This window comes from Hoplias malabaricus, chromosome X1 (assembly GCF_029633855.1).
Source record: "Hoplias malabaricus isolate fHopMal1 chromosome X1, fHopMal1.hap1, whole genome shotgun sequence".
NCBI lineage: Eukaryota > Metazoa > Chordata > Actinopteri > Characiformes > Erythrinidae > Hoplias > Hoplias malabaricus.
Window position 1 is genome coordinate 6,208,521 of NC_089818.1, and position 16,791 is coordinate 6,225,311.

The 16,791-nt window shown below is 38.9% G+C and overlaps 1 protein-coding gene across 1 annotated transcript; it reads right to left on the reverse strand.

Annotated features, from left to right (window-relative positions):
• Positions 1-4,845: 4,845 nt before the first annotated feature.
• Positions 4,846-16,403, reverse strand: LOC136675596 (homeobox protein Meis3-like). The gene is made up of 13 exons (XM_066652228.1): positions 16,315-16,403; positions 15,917-15,963; positions 12,299-12,438; positions 11,410-11,584; positions 11,245-11,295; positions 11,005-11,055; positions 10,694-10,843; positions 10,471-10,579; positions 9,837-9,982; positions 8,550-8,626; positions 7,331-7,389; positions 6,848-6,931; positions 4,846-6,368 (listed from the first exon to the last, which is right to left on the reverse strand). Exons 2-13 carry the CDS (start codon positions 15,926-15,928, stop codon positions 6,178-6,180), a joined length of 1,245 nt encoding a protein of 414 aa, XP_066508325.1. The 5' UTR covers positions 15,929-15,963; positions 16,315-16,403; the 3' UTR covers positions 4,846-6,177.
• Positions 16,404-16,791: the final 388 nt, after the last annotated feature.

Sequence of the window (16,791 nt, forward strand, 5' to 3'; positions counted from 1 at the left end):
TCTAAAAAATGGAATATTTATTACTATGTTAGCTACAGAGTGTATTTGCTACTGAAAAAGGGGGAAAAAGTTGTAGCTTTCTGTGTGTGAGCACTCATTGGAAGGTACTAAATAAGGAACGGCAGGGCTAAGGAGGGTTTCCATGTGAGATAAATGAACATCATTGTGATGAAGATAAACCAGACCCATTTTTTAAGTAGTCAAAACACAAGTACTATGTATTTAATGCTAATGTAATATGCTATGAGTGTTAGCATATGTTTAAATTCAGTGTCCAGGAACATTCTGGGTAAATACAGCAGATGTATCTGGTTTGGAACGATGTAGTTATTGTAACTCTAATGAAAATGGTTCATGAGAAAAATGACTTGGACCTACTTCCTAATGATGTGCATGATGTCCACTACAGAAATGTGCACACCATCTGAGGTCTGAGGATGTCATGTCGTATATAAAAAGTAGGTCTACATTAGCTGTGTAGGCACAAAACCTGGAACATATTAGAGTATTTGTTTACTTTTACATTACATTACATTTACTGCCACATTCAAGTGTTTTGAACTTGCACATCATATAATGCATGTTATAAAATGTATTTAAACACCATTTAGAATTGTCTTTATCTTCTCTTCAAATTGTTTCACTACCTGAAGCAGGCTGATTTGTCAAATTTTTAATGCTTTTTATGAGTTTGGATATTAGGAAAAACAGGGGCATTGCTTACCCCTACAGCATTTTGTAATCAGTCCTTGTAGTTTATAATGCAGCCTGTGTTTTACAGTCTACATACCTGCTTTTACAATGTGTACTTTCCTGGTACTTTAATGTGTAAATTCCAGCATTTTAAAATGTATTTTAATTTTTGAGTTGTAGCTTCCCACATTTTACAATGTATTTTCCTGGTACTTAATGTATAACTCTGATAAGTTATACAATTCTCTTTGGAGATTTTTTAAAACTGTGAGGTAAATGGAAAATAAATAAATAAATAGGATTATTAGAGAAAGCTGTCAAATTGGGTGGAGTTTCAACCGCTGTTCCATGTTCCTCACCTCTGGTTCCCTTTGGAAAACACCCTTCTGAGAGGAGGTGCAGCCCTGTATATTTTGGGCTAAACATAATATGATTTAATTGTGAACAGAAAACACCTTAATCCAATTATTTCCAATATCTAGTTATATATTTATTATGTTTCATTATGCGCCCAGTGATTCCAGGTAGGCTTCGGACCCACCGCAGCCTGAACTGGATACGCAGTTACAGACAATGAATGAATGAAAGTAAAGTATATTTTCTCTTAGTCACAGAGGGAGATGAGGCCTGTTTCGATTCTTTTGAGCACTTTGTGCAGTCAAGGGCAATAAATGCTCTTATTCACTACTCAAATGTGTTGGTGTCTTCAACAAGTTAAACTCACTCCCTTCTGTTTCATAGTTTTTACAGAATAAGACAGAGAAAACTGGTCAACTACATAATCCAGCCTGCTCCCTGTGGTTTCACTGTATTTACAGAGCAAGGAGGTAACTGTGGTGGTTTTTATGTTTGTATGTCTTATTATTTTGTATATATATTGTGCATATACTATAACTGGGAGCACATTTCCAAAGTACAGTGCCAAAAGTCCATTATATTATTTAGAGCCATACAATAAAGTACAAGATGTAATTTATTAGAAGAATATACTACCTAAATGGCACATAGGCTGTTATTGTAGTTGTACTCATAAGGAAGTTATGGAAAAGGTACACTGTATGTGTTAGGTATCCACTTGGTACCCGACCAGTGCGTAATACTAATAGTGGCGGTTTTAGTGTGTTAGCGTGGTTCGTTGTGCTTTGATCTGCCGCACTGCTGTAAATCCCTCTTCTGGGAACTCTGTGATTGACAGATTGCTAAACAGTGTCAGCGCTAATGATGCTAGCGCTGTTAATGGAGATAAATGAATGAGCGCTGTTGGCTAAATATTCCCCAATACTTTCAAACCATTTACTTTACAAACCATTAATCCAGAAGATGCAGCCTCAACAATGCTCATCTTTCCTTCCATTGTTTGTTTAGTGCCAATGAAGTTCTTGTACAGACCTTTATCCACTTTAGCAAAATTGCTAACATTTTGGTTTACACGCTAATAACACATCTTTCCTGTTATTACATTTGTAAATAGTAATAGTAATAATAGGAACTTCCTTCATATTATTACCTTGTTTGGGTTAGCTTAGCATAGCATAGTTTTCTTTAAATTCAGAAAATGTTGTATCATACATGTATTAAAAAATATTCAGTAAAATTATTTAAAGGCTATTACTTTTTGGAAAAAAAACAAAAAAGGTTTAACTTAAGTCTGCGCTGCACAAGCTACGGAGAGGGAAAACAGACAGGCTGCTGTACAGTAACCTCCATTCAGGCCTGAAAAACATGTCCATAACAGACATTTGCATAAATGTTTAATAATGTAAAAAGATTGTGTGAAAACAGGGATTTCTGGTGTGTTTAATGAACATGTAGTTACTCCTTGTGTACGCATCACAGATTGCTGTTCTATTGATGCATGCTGTTGCCATATGTCAACAACAAATATAATTTCTCTTTATTTATGGAACCTGTAAAAATCTAATCAGGTGTAAATAATGAAATAAGAATGTAAGAAGATTTACTCAATTAATGTTGGTGTTTTTAAGTTGTTTTGTTTAAATATATGACATACATTGGAGCAAAACTGATGCCAGAAACACTACAACAGGCTTGTGTTCAGAAAACATTCATATTTAAAATGATTTTAAGCATTACTTAATGCAAAACATTATTTTTAAAATCTTTGTAGACGCAATAAAAGCTCAATACAAAGATTTATTGTGGCATCAGTATTTTTATGTATTTTATAAATATATACTGTTGAATTAGGAAATAAAAATGTTCATATGTATATTCATTTATTGCACATTCACCTAAAGCAAGAAGTGATACAGAGTTGCACTGTGTTGTGATTTTGTCCATCTGCTTTAAGACTTTAGCCTTTAGCCCTACTCCCCTGTCTTTTAGCCTTTGGTCTTTCCATTCATTAATTTTCTGGGTGAAAGCCTGTTCCTTTGCAGTTTAGCATATTTTCCCCCCACCCTCTCGCTTTCTTTTTCTCTTCCCCTCACTCCCTCATCCCCCTTCTTGTCTATATTCTGACAGGTGTGTAATTGGATGATTAATGTTCACTCAATACCCTCCCGTCTGCACAACGCTACATACACACACACACACACACACACACTAGCAAACCCACACCATGTGACTATATAATAGCACTGAGGCCCTTGTGAGGAGGTTGTGTGTAAATCATGTCCATAGTTTGTTGCCTGCGAAGGAAACAAATACAAGCTCCAAAATCTACAGACATTTGAGTTCATAAAATCTTTCTTTAAGTTCCAATAACTCAGAAGCCCTTTAATTTTTCTCCTGTATACTGTACGTGTTCATTTTTCAGTGATGAGTGTTATTGTGATTAATCTTTTAAAGGCTTAAGACACATTCAGTTTTGGGAAATAAATTAAAAAATAATTGTAATTAGATGTTTTACAGTAAGAGAAGTAGATTCTTCACAAATATTATTTCAGAAAAAAATGGTTAATGTAATGTCTGTAAGATATTGTCTGTACATAAAATAACTGAGAGATAAAAACACATTGTAAAACTTAACTTTCACTGATGATGATGATGAGGGCAGCAGGGTGCAGCTGCAGTGTATCAGGGAGAGAGTGGTGTGTGTTCTCCAGTATGAATGTGTGAGTGACTAAATGACTGTGTGGGTGAGCGTGTGATGTCCTGCTTTGTGCATAATGATGCAGTGTAAGATTGACCCTGACTATGATCAGGGTGAAGGGCTTACAGAAGATGAAAGAATGAAAATGATGAATTTCATTTAGATTTTTAAAGTATTTCCTTCAGAACGACCCTTAAACTCCCCTCACTTCTTAAAATAGTGAATTTGTCAATAATTTTGACTCTTTTACTTTATACGCCATATGTCAGCTTCAAAACAGTGGACGTACTTTCGTTTGTGACCAGCCTCTGCATGTTTTACCTGCTCAGAGCGTCAGAAAACTCAGCTTCAAGGTCTAAACCAAATGTCCAGAAATGTGTGTTAAAATAACCATCTTTCGCTGTTGGGGGTAAACACCCTTTGGTTTGGAAGGAAAACAGTGAAAGAAAGTAAATGAGTGTGAGGACAGGGACAGGAATTAAAGAGACACAGGGTCAGCTGAAATGGTCAGAGTGATCGGACATTTCCTGCTGACCCCAGAGTAAACTCTAACCCCTGCAGTAGTCCGCATCCATCACATATCTGTGGGGCTGGAGGTGAAAGAGAGAGAGACAGAGAAAAAAGAGGGAGAGAGAGAGAGAGAGGTGGATGAAAGAGAGGGAGGCAATGGCGACATTTAAGATGCACAAGAACTTCATGATAGTCCACAATTATTCATCGAATTCTCTTTCTACATTCAGTTTCACTTAAATTTTCACAAAACTTCAGAATGTTTTTTCTTTGCTGAAGGTACCAATGTAGAGTTTGTATTTCTAAATAGTTTTAAAGACGTTGTGCTCCTTTGAGTGATCCTCCTGGGACTCTCTGCTGCCTGACGGAACCAAAGGTTTTTCAATGATAGCAGTAACACCTAACTTATTATATATATTATTATTATTATATACATTTAAACGAATATCTAGACTATATTCAACTGAAGTAAAATTCATTCATGAACGGGTTCTACACATTGAATCTAAAATATGAGGCAAATAAAGAAAGAAACGAGTCCAAATTTAGAAAAGACGGTGGTTTAGTACCATAATAATAACTGTCAACATTTTCATTCCATCGTCAGAAACATTGTCTCATTATTTTCATTTCAATGCAAATATGAAGATAGAAAAAAAAAACCACATAATTTCATTGAAGAAATCCATAGCTTCCAAACTGTTGTTCAGTTTTTTTCAAAAACAAAACACATATGTAAGAAAAAAAATGGATCTAATGCTGGAACTTGTTGGGACTGTTATTAGTGATGAACAGAAAGTGATGTGGAGATGGATCATAAAAAAAAGAAAATGTGTTTGATAGGACTTTGCTACCATTAATAAATGCTTCAAAAAACTGAAGATTAACATGAACTCAAGATTTGTTGAGATTTTTTTGAAATACATAAATATAAAAATAGATTCAACATAAAAACTTAAATTAAATATAGTTTAATGATGACAGCGAGAGAATTACGTTGGGAACTGAACTGCTGTCTATTGTGGGAAGACTAGGACTGGTCCGTAGCTCAGAGGAATAGCAGCCACAGTTCCAACTCTCTCTCGTTTTATTGAACACATTGAAATAAACGTCTTTGGGTTCTGTGGATAGGCTTGGCAGATAGTGTTGGTTCTAGAAGACTGTTGCAGGACTATTTGGTACAATTGTGAAGGCACCAGACCTCAGAAATCTGGCTCTTCTGTTGCTGTTCCTGAAGAACGGGGCTCTAGGCAAGGCAAGCGAGGCCTTGAAGGCCCCCAACGGTCAGTTTCAGGGAAGCAGGACGGGGCTCAGGTCACCCCAAGGCCATAGGAAGACGCCGTGTAAGCCGCAACGTGAGTTTTTACATGTGACGTGCAAAAATCGAGAAAAGGTTTGGTGTATTCACAAAAAGCAAATGTGAGTTTGAGCAACACTTTCTTTCAGGAAACCGTCGAACACAGCAGTTTTGTGAAAACCAAATGTTTTGTTGATTTTTGGAAGTGAAAATAAGCACAAAAGAAGGCGTGTGTATGTTTAATAATTTATGTTTTAGTTTATATTTTATTATTAAATGTCTAGTGTATTATTACTGCATGGATTCTAGCGGTTACGATATTGGCTCTGCATCACAGCTCTGTGAGAATAACACGCTGATGAAGGTGATCAACGATATCTTAAAGAATAAAAGGTGCAGAAGTGTGCTCTCTTGGAAAATCAACAAACATTTCGATTTCAAAGTCGACGGGCACCTAAAGGTTTGCAGGTGACTGAGGAAGTGTTTGTGTGTCCAGGTTTAAGACACTGTGTTTATAAAGGGTCAATGTTGCTGAAGAGACAGTGCATATGTGTGAACCGCAGAAGTGTCCGTCTCGTCCTCATCAGGCACCGCCTCCTCGGCCTGCGTGCCCCTCCCCCTCTCAGTGGGCATGGATGTCGAGGCTCTGTCCGATGAGAGGCTCTGCGGTGTGGGGGTGGGGGTGTGGGTGCAGGAGCATTGCCGTGTGAGGGGCAGGGTACGTGTGCAGTGACGGAGCAGCGTGTGTGTAACTGGGCTGTGGAAGGAGAGCTCCGGGATAATCAGACGCCAGAGACGGCATCCCCTGCAGACCTGCGGCGGCACACAGTCAGAAGCCTGGTTATTGTTATCAAAATAACTGACAAAATCTCCACCATCCAATTATGACTTTACAGCTGTATTTGCCTGTGTATGTCAGTGTAAAAGCATTTAATTCCATGTCCATTTTGATCATTTCTATTGCCCCTAACATCAAAGAGAAGCCATCGTTTTCAAATGATACAAAAATAAAATTAAATTACAAAAATATACACAGAAAGAACAACATAGTTAATGTTGGGGAAATATTTGCCAACATGAGCAAAGGTTCAGATTTTATTTTTCCAGATTATTACAGACTATGGGGCTGTGTTTTATTGATTTGTATAAACTGTAGAGGCTGTGATGTCTGGAGTTTTTACTCGGTTAGGGTTCGAGTTCATCTTTTAAATGTACAGCCCTGTGAACTGTGTGATGAAGTGTAATGAAACAGTGTTTCTGTTGAATGTGTGATTAACTGTGATGTATCTCACCTGCTGTCCTAAGGCCTAAGTGAGGTTGACCCTCTAATCCATAGCCTATTGCTGCTCCCTCTGGGCTGTATGGGGCACCTTGACCTGTGAGAAGGCACACAAACACACACAATTGAAAAGACTTTTACCATTTATTCATCCATTCATTTTCTATAGGTGTCTCCTCCTAATCAGAGTTCGACCACTGACTGCACGGCTCCCAAAATGATGCCTGAAACCAAGCTTTGAGGGGCCGCCAACTACAGCGTTTACATATTCAGTCTTAAAGGCATAGGAACAGCCTGGTTAGAAGAGGTTGGAATGTCATGTCGCAGTGAATTATGTCTGGTTTGCAACAAGGAATACAAAATATGAGGCGTATAACATAAAGTGTAATGTACATTTAATAGAGTGGGGCTTAGGGGAGAATAACAGAATATAAGAACATTTAAGGTAAGGCCCGATACACACAGGGAAATGGACCAGAAAACATCAGTTGTTTACCTGAGCGATTTGACTGGTCAATCATGGGCTGGACTATTCTGCGTCTGGCGTTTATAAACCTTACCAAAGGGAAGACACAAATCACACTACACATTAAATAATGTCATGAAGAAAAAAGAAACTTTTTTATATGCACTAAACCCTCATCACAGATGAATGAGCACTGACTGTGGTGCGGGAACCAACTTTCTCCTTTGGTGTAAAATTCTAAAGCTCAGAAACAGCAAAACCACAACCTAGAACGAAACTAACACGTCAAAGGAATTAGCAAATACTGAGGGGGATGCAAAGGGATGCCACCTCCTGGTCGACACACTTGACATGAACAACCCCTGCCCCCTTAAAAAAGGGACTTCCACCTACCTTCTTAATATTAACAAGATATCATTTAATGTATGTTCAATCAATCCACGTGAGAGGTTTACAGGCTGGTCTCTGAAGTATCAGGAAGTTCAGGTTCTGATCAGAGAAAGGAGATGTTCACACAGTGTTTAATTCAGAGCAGGAACACTGCGTACAGTGCCGTGTCTGAGCAGGGGCAGCTCTACAGTTTTCTCTGATCCATTCCTTCCCATATTAAATTACTCAGACGCTGAGAATCTCCTCCTCATAAGAAATAATGTTCTGCAAGAAACACACAGCAGACGGCCCTGAGCCTGTCCTTCGCTCAGTGAGGGTCTGGTGTGAGACGTGCTGTGATTCTAGAGGGAAGCCGTAGCCCGTGTCTGAATGATTGGTGCCAGGCTGAGCTCTACACTGCTCAATGGATTTATTCTAAAGTCAGTGACTGCTCTCTTAAGTGCTGGATTTTAATCCAATACAGATATTCATAAGTTAGATAGTGTACACTACCCAGCCACAAACAGGGACAATGCATCTGTCACCAATGAAGGATATGGACACATGAATATGAGATATATACCATAACACCCCCTCGACAAAATAACATTTTCCCGTTCAAACTCTGGATATGAGACGATTAAACAAGCATTAGGTACATGAACCTGAATTTAAATACATAGGAAAAGTATCTATGTACACCACATCTGAACAAAAACAAGAGTTATTAACCTTTACCCAGAGAACATAAATCCCTATTACAGGTAAATAAACATTGATCAAGGCTCAGTAATCAACAGATTGGCATTGATTGGGTTAATGTGAACGGATGACCAGTGTTAAGAAGCTGAGAGCGAGCGGGAGGTGAGGGAGTACTGACCAGTTGTTGACCTGCAGGATGGTGAGTCCTGTGTCTTGAGAGAGCTGTTTTTTCTGCTCTTCAGATGGGTACGGGTGCTGGAATGGGACAGAAAATGTTGTTTTAATAAGACGGCCTTTTTCAACAGAGAGGAATCACTCTCATTTCACTGAGGAACAGAGGAGGTGCTGGAACCCAGGACCCTAAGACCCCAGAGAGTATCACTGTTTTCTTATTTTAACATAAAATTTTGAGTAATTAAATATCAAGTTATACACCATGATGGAAAATGGTTCATTTACGATATTTCGATTAATTACAGGGCGTTCATTAATTACCTAGGGCCTTGCTCTCAGTGTTTCCTCTAGGAGTTTTTCAGCTTCGGCAGCAGCTCACATTCGCAAAAGAGATTTATTTGATTTTGCCAAATGAAGTGTACATGAGCTGATAGAATTTTTTAAAATATTGGAAAAACTCTAGTTAATATATGAATACAAATGAGAACTTTAGACATTATCATTTTTTCTCCATCTTCAGATAAAGCGGTGGATTTATATCTAAAATATTATATATTATTATTATAGGAGGAGGTTTTATTTACTTGGCATATTCATATTTGTAGAAGTTTGTAGGTACCATCCATGGTGGGCATCTTAGCAGTTTCTCTGGCTTTTATAATGTTCATATTGATATCAGTATTAAACTATTGACTGAAATGAAGAATTATAGTTTGATATAAATTGTGTATATCGTCCTGCTCTAATTCCAATGAAAATGTCAGAACCCAGCTCTAATCATAATGTAAGTCGATTTAAAATATTTGCTACATGTTCCATGAAGTTTGACCTCTGATAATTTAACACCGTGGACCCTGTTCTGGAGAAGCGCAGCAGCGCAGCGGTATGGCGTAGCGTCTCTCTGCTCCTTATTTATAGTCTCTGCGCTGGAGCTAAATTCTGTGTGTAATTACAGCAGCTTCATTAACAGCTAATTACCATATGCTCATTACTGTAATGCTCCAGCACCTCTGATTTCAGCTCTGCTCTACGCCCTGCACGGAGTTATACAACACATATTTCACACTCACTGCCTCAGAGTTAATACCCAGTGTTTTCACTCCTGCACGTTCCACCTCCTCTCTGTATTTCTACCCTAGCCTTAAAAACACAATCCTTTTATTTAAATGTGCATCAAATTCTATAAACTTTGGCAAAATTCTTTTGATAGGTTTTAATTGATGAGTAAGTGATGCACATCTGGTCCAGGCTTTTTTTCAGGTTTTGATTCTCATCTGGTTCACATTCTTACCGATAAATGCTGGAAGAGCCACGCCCGCATGATGTTGGTTGCCACTTTGGGGAAAATTCCTCTTTTCTTGTTGCTCCTTCTGTCTCTGTCTGAGTCGTCCTCCTCTCCTGTACTGGGAGACGCTACAGCTCCGTCCAAGCCGTCTCCTTTAACCGACAAACGCAAACACACTCGATTAGCCGTAACATTTAAACCACCTCCAATGACCACACAGGAGCATTCTGTGGTTCTATACTAACAGACTGTAGTCCATCTGTTTCAATTCAAATCAAAGAGAATTTTATTTTATTTCATTCATTGCTCTGCATACTTTTTAGTGCAGTGTTCCTCAGCGCTCAGGACCCCCACAGAGCAGGTGTGATGTGGTGGTGGATCATTCTCAGCGCTGCAGTGACACTAACGTGGTGGTGGTGTGTTAGTGTGTGTTGTGCTGGTGTAGAGTGGATCAGACACAGCAGTGCTACTGGAGTTTTTAAACCCCTCAGTGTCACTGCTGGACTGAGAATGGTTCACCGATCCAAAAACACGCTGCCAGCGTCCTGTGTCACTGATGCAGGGCTCAAGGTTGAGCAAACCCAAACTGTGTAGCAACAGATGAACTACTCTGTGGGTGTGTGTGTGTGTGTGTACATACCAGCGTCACTGCAGTTCTCTGCGTTGTGTACGCTGAGTCCACAGGAAGCACTGGGGGTCCCTGAGGAGGGAGACACACAGTCGTCTGTGTCCCGCAACCAAGTCTGATTCTAAATCAGGGGAGAGAGGAACAGTCAATCTAGAAAGGTTCTAGATCAGGGGAGAGAGGAACAGTCCCCCACTCATTAATTCAGCTTTGGGGCTGAATCAATTTTGTAACTGACCTGCTCTGAGAGGCTGGTGCAGGAGCCGGTGAAATCTTCCATATCAGATTTAGAGCCACTGTCTCGCTCCTCTAACACCAGGTCAGTGGGCATCTTTCCCTTCAGGCAGGTGATGTAGCGATGACAGAAATTGTCACACAGGTCATGAACCTACAGTAATGAGCATGGAACAGCATTCGCTCAGACTAGACTCACATGCACAGGGCGATCGGAACCGACCGTAAAGACACTGTTGATCAATCGGAAGCGGAAGTGATTACAGTAATGTTATATATTAAAGAAAAACATGATTATTCCAGAGAGGGACTCACCTTTTCCAGCTCCAGCAGGTGAAAGCGCAGTACTTGGATGGCCTGGATCATCTAAGGAAGAACAGACAGGTATCAGACAGTATTCTCTTTTTCTAAGTAACTGAGTACCCTCTGATCAGGACTGTGCGCCTTAATCCATCTTCAGGACAGACACAACTCGAACGGTTAAAGAGTAACAGAGAAAAACAGGACAACACAAACTCCACCTGTGCTATCATTACAGATATGTTTGGGTCTTACCAGGTTGTCCAGTTCTGGATTCGACGAAAAGATGGGTTTCTCTGAACGAATCTGAAATCATTATTGAACATTTGTGTATGAATATCAATTTACACGTTTAAACATACTGACTCTGCTCATGCAGTGTTTATATAAAGAGCTCTCAATATTGATAATGTTGTTTACCTGTTTGGCGAAGGCTGCGATGTCCTCGTTGAAAGAGTCAGAAGAGCAGACATCGCCGTGGCCGGTCATTCCAGAGAGATGGGCAGGGTTCGAGAGGGAGGTCGAGTCACGTGGTGAGCAGGTGGCCAGTTCACACTTCTCAAACACCAGAGCCAGGAGCGGAAACAGTGGATGGCTACAAACACACACACACACACACACACACACAAGTGTGAGGGCTGCTCAAAGTTTATGTCTGGTTTAAAAATCTATACAAGAAAACATTTAAATGGCAGAAATATTGATATTAATATTTGGTAAAAATCTTAATGATACACAGACATTCCCATTAAAGAACCAGAGGCTAAACAACATGATTAAATTCATATTTGGTGCACTGTATATTACATTAGATCAGCACTTCATGGAAAATGAACCCAGGCTGAACTTATAAAGAGTGAATTAGTTTAAATCCTAACAGAGAAAACAGTCCTGACTGTAAAATTCAGGACATCCAGTGATTCTTTGGCCAAAATAAGGTACCTGCCACTTACAACTACGTACTGCACCAGAGCGACCTACAGTAGTCAATGATGTTAAACTCATTTTACACAATGTACAGAATAAGGTATTATCTGTAAAAAGATATAAAGTCTATACCTGGTATTTCCATCATTACATACTGCACTAAAAAGTGTCTGAGTTACTGAACTGTCCATAAATTAAGAGCCACAGTGACCACAGTGTTCAGTCTTTAGAGCAGAGTGAGAGTGATATAACAGTTGCAGGTTTAGTTAACAGATGTAGAAAAATGCTGTTTATCATTTTGTTTGAGACAGATATAAAGTTCCTTATCTGAGAAACACCTGACTACTGACCACAGCATGACGCAGTGGTTTCTGACACTCACCCATAGATCTGATCTCGGTGGTGTTTGAGCGAGTCGGGTACAGTGTGACCGTAGTGAGGGGGTGGCAGGGACCTCATTGCTTCACCATACCCCCCCACTGGCATAACTTCAGACCCTGGGTAGTGGACCAGCTCTTCATACTGAGAGAGAGAGAGAGAGAGAGAGAGAGAGAGAGAGAGAGAGAGAGAGAGAGAGAGCAAGAGAGAGAGAGGGGGAGAGAGTGAGAGAGAGAGAAAGAGAAAGAGAGAGAGAGAGAGAGAGAGAGAGAAAGAATACTGTTATTGTACACTCAATGGGACAACTGCATAACAGTGAATTAAAGTAAAACAATGTGTGTGTGTGTGTGTGTGTGTGTGTGTGTGTGTGTGTGTGTGTGTGTGTGTGTGTGTGTGTGTGATCTGAGAGAACAGGGAAGCCGTTTGAAGTCGTTGCTAATTTTTGCTCCTCCTTGACAAACACTGGGAGCCAGCAGTGTTTGATGTGCAATTTTTCCGCACGCTCAGCAACATTCACCGAGGGACGTATGAAAAAACAAAACAAAACAATAACAACAATAGCAGAGAAAACAATAGAAAGTTACTGGCTTTAGAAACACGGACTGAATCCTCTCACTGCCTTCAAGCCTCACTGTGTGTTTCAAAGCCCACTCATCACTACACACCAGGCCCAGGCCCAGGATCAGGATCAGGGTCAGGTTTGGCATTAACTCAGTATTAAATCAGCAGTGTTTAAATGTGTGGTTACAGCAGCACAGAGGTTTTCTTTTTTTTTTTTTTTTCAAAAAAAAAATTTTTCATCTAGCTAGATTCATTTTAATAACATACTTCACCACAGAACATTATGTAATTGATTTAATCTGGTGCAAGATTTTACTGTTATACCTTTGAAAAACATCTACAAGAATGTGTTTAATTATGTGTTTAATACACATTTATACAAGAATATTTCTTTAATGTAATTCAAACATTGCAATTAATAATCAAAAGCAGATTTTCAGTAATTTTGTGAAACATAACAATTTGTTGAAATAAAATCTATATGACACCTGTGAAAAAGACCAAATAGAATAAGACCAATAGTCGTCTGAATGCAGTTAAAGGGATTAAGTAAAATATAAAGCCTAATGACTACTGATTGAAAGCCTTATGAAGCAGCTAATAAATATTCAATACTATGCAAACATGTAATATTAATATTAATAATTATTATTATTATGTTTAGCCACCAGTCGACCACAAAGCCTCAGACTCTTAGCAGACGTAATCACACTAATGTACCAGAGCCACCATCACACACAATAATGTCACCAGCTTCACACGCAGCACGGACTACAGTGCCACACTGAAGCTGAATTACCCTTTTATTGGTTAAATAGAAAATCAACAGAAGTAAATTAACACAAAGGTGTACTGCTGTTTTTATTATAAATAAATAAATTAAAATCTATCTTCAATAACTGATGAATAACTTAAGACAATTACCACCATAATGAGTTAAAAAACACAAAGCTACCTCTTACAAAATTAAACAAAAAATCATACATCCTAAAATGACCTAGATAACAAAAACAGAACCGTTTTATGTCGTAGAAAAGCTACTGATACTAGAACACAATATCACACAAGTCAATTACAGCAAGGATTCACCTCAGAAATTGAACACACACTTCCTCTTTAAACACGCAATTACATTTTAAAGAGAGAGAGAAAAAAACACTCTTCAGCTCAATTTTTTGTTGTAAATCTTAAAACGTATAATGTTTTATTTGGACTAACGTATTAGGGTATGTTTTTAATATTATGTACAATATCACAAATAAAAACCTAGTTTCAAATTGAATAACACTGATTTGTGTTAAATTTTAATGGGGAAAAGAAGTGCATCAGGCCTTTCCTGGAATCAAATGATTGAATACAGTTTCCTCCTTTAAAAAAACAACATATTTTATATTTCTGTTTACTTTGAACTTTTATAAAATTCAAGTAGAAACTTATTGACTACTGCATATTGTTGTTATTGTATCACAGTATATATTACATGTATTTTAATGTGTGTGTGTTAAGCCCTTCAGGCTCTTGGAGAAAGTTCTGTACATAAACAAAATATATTAATGTTGTTATTATAACAATAATAATGATTATTGTAAATAATATTTAAGAAAGCACAGTGTATTTTTCAGTGACACCGATGGACATTAAAAGTCATTAGATAAAAGGATACTCTCTGAATGTAAACAACACCGGTGGCCTTTAGCTTGTCCCACAAAAATAAGGCCCGAACTGCACAGATTTATAGGATAAGGTTGTGTCAGAGACTGATATAATGATGTATTAGTGTTATATTATTATCTGTGTTTAGGCTTCTATTGAGAAGCAGTGGGCCACAGGGAACAGTTAGCGCTTCACTCCAGCACTGTGACCTACTTTAGCCTAGCAAACATCTCTCTCTCTCTCTCTCTCTCTCTCTCTCTCTCTCTCTCTCTCTCTCTCTCTCTCTCTCTCTCTCTCTCTCTCATTTGCTTATTTCTAGATTTTAAAGAATCTTAGCCCCGTTACTAATTTGTCAGAAAAAGCTAATTCTGAATTGAAAACAGATGGTGGCAGGAGCTAAAGAGCTTATATTACTGATGATTTTAATTAGCTCTTTTGTATACAAGCGACTATATGCATGTAATATTAATGCCTATTTAATACTGACTGATAAAGCATTGGACATAATCAGAACAGGTTAATTCTGTTGGTCAAATCATATGCAAGCTTTTATAAACTAGTATTATATGTTAACTAAAAATGAAAGTTGAAAAGACGTCCAAACACAGACATTGAAAAGACGTATTTTTGACGTACATTGACGTTATTAATTGGTCCCGAAATAAATTACTTGTATAAAACGCATTTTGGACGTCCACTGACGTTATCGATTGGTCATGACTTGATAACTAACTTATTAAGATGGATTTTGGACGTCCATTGACGTTTAAAATATGTCCTTGACGGACAGACTACTTTTAGACCTATTTTGAACGTCCAGGGACGTTCCTTGTTTACTGGGTTAACATTAAATGTGGCATGTAAAGTGTTAAAACCATCCTGCAAACTTTATTATTCTTCTTTCCTAAAAATACATGAACACAACTGTATTTTTCTCATTATGTCGGTTATGAAAATGAGTAAATAATCAGGAGCAAAATTATATTATAACACTATTTTATTCTTAGGACGTAGTGACACAGGTTTAAATCCATAACCGGTTCGAGTTGGATTTAAAACAGAATTAAGTGAATTAATGTACTTTCCTTCAGCTCTACATACATTTGATGGCACTTAATATTGGGTTAATTTAAAAAAAGTTGAAACTGTAAATGTGTAAATACGTGTTTTTATTGGTTTTCTGGTTTTAAAGTCGTTTGTAACTGAATGCATCTGCTGTCCCCGCACTGCTCCACTGACTCGGAGTGGACGGAACCCCGTTCCCAAGCTTCATCTCTACAGAACCCTCAGAGTGCTCATGCACGCGCCTCGTCTCCATCCCTCGCGCAGGTGGACGGCGCGCGCCGTGACCCACTAACAACATCCCTTCAACGGAAGCAGCACATTTAGAACAAACAAATCCACTTACCCTTTTCTCCATGCGCCACGGGGGTAGTCCAGCAGTGTCCACGACCACTAACAGCACACACACACACAAACAAAACAGCGTTCAAATTCACACACGCTTGAGGTGCAATACGAAAACCGCAAAAATGCGTTGATTCAGCGGAAACTGTGTGCAACAAAAACACGAGCCATACGCACACAACATCATGCATTTAATAACATCAGCGCACAACACTGCAACGTTAGGCTTCTTATTGGAATGTTCCGTTCCACCTTAAATGCATCGGTAGTGAGTGCTGAGCCTTTTAAGGTGGAGTGGAAGAAAACCAAGAGAAGAAACCGTCAAATAAGGAATCAGCTTGTGTCGTTTACACATAACAGAAGGCAGAGACTGATTAAGCAATGAATTTAAGGTCGTACCGTGCAATAAGAGCGTCTGTCAGGCCCAGGGGATGCTCTCCGGTGCGCGCGCGTGCTGCTCTAGCTATGTGCATGGAGCGAATGAGGGTCTTATATGGGCCTTTAAAGCAGACAGAGAGAGAGAGAGAGAGAGAGAGAGAGAGTTGTTTCGGGGGTCATAACGCGACGGGGGTCTCTCACCCCCCCTCCTTATCGCACGCGATAAGGCCCCCCGTGCACACAGCACAGATCACAATTACAGAACCATTACAGTTCTTAAATCTCGTCCCAGTGTAAAGTTCTCCTCACAGGGACAGAAGGGTGGAGCAGGTGGAGTTTTAAATCTCATCATTTAAAAATGGTCTACGTCACAATATAAACGGTTAAACTTGAGGGTGAATTTAGAAATGACCTGTGATCAGAATTAAAGAACCATGGGACATTCCACTGTAATCAGTGCTGAGTCCCTTAATGAGCTGAAAAACTGTTTATCTGGCA

What these genes read in the sequence shown, in the direction of transcription:
- LOC136675596 (XM_066652228.1), bottom strand. An exon ending in TCGCAGCCTTCGCCAAACAG is followed by an intron (nt 11,296 to 11,409) that starts GTAAACAACATT and finishes TAATGATTTCAG; the next exon opens with ATTCGTTCAGAGAAACCCAT. An exon ending in ACCTGCTGGAGCTGGAAAAG is followed by an intron (nt 10,844 to 11,004) that starts GTGAGTCCCTCT and finishes TCATTACTGTAG; the next exon opens with GTTCATGACCTGTGTGACAA.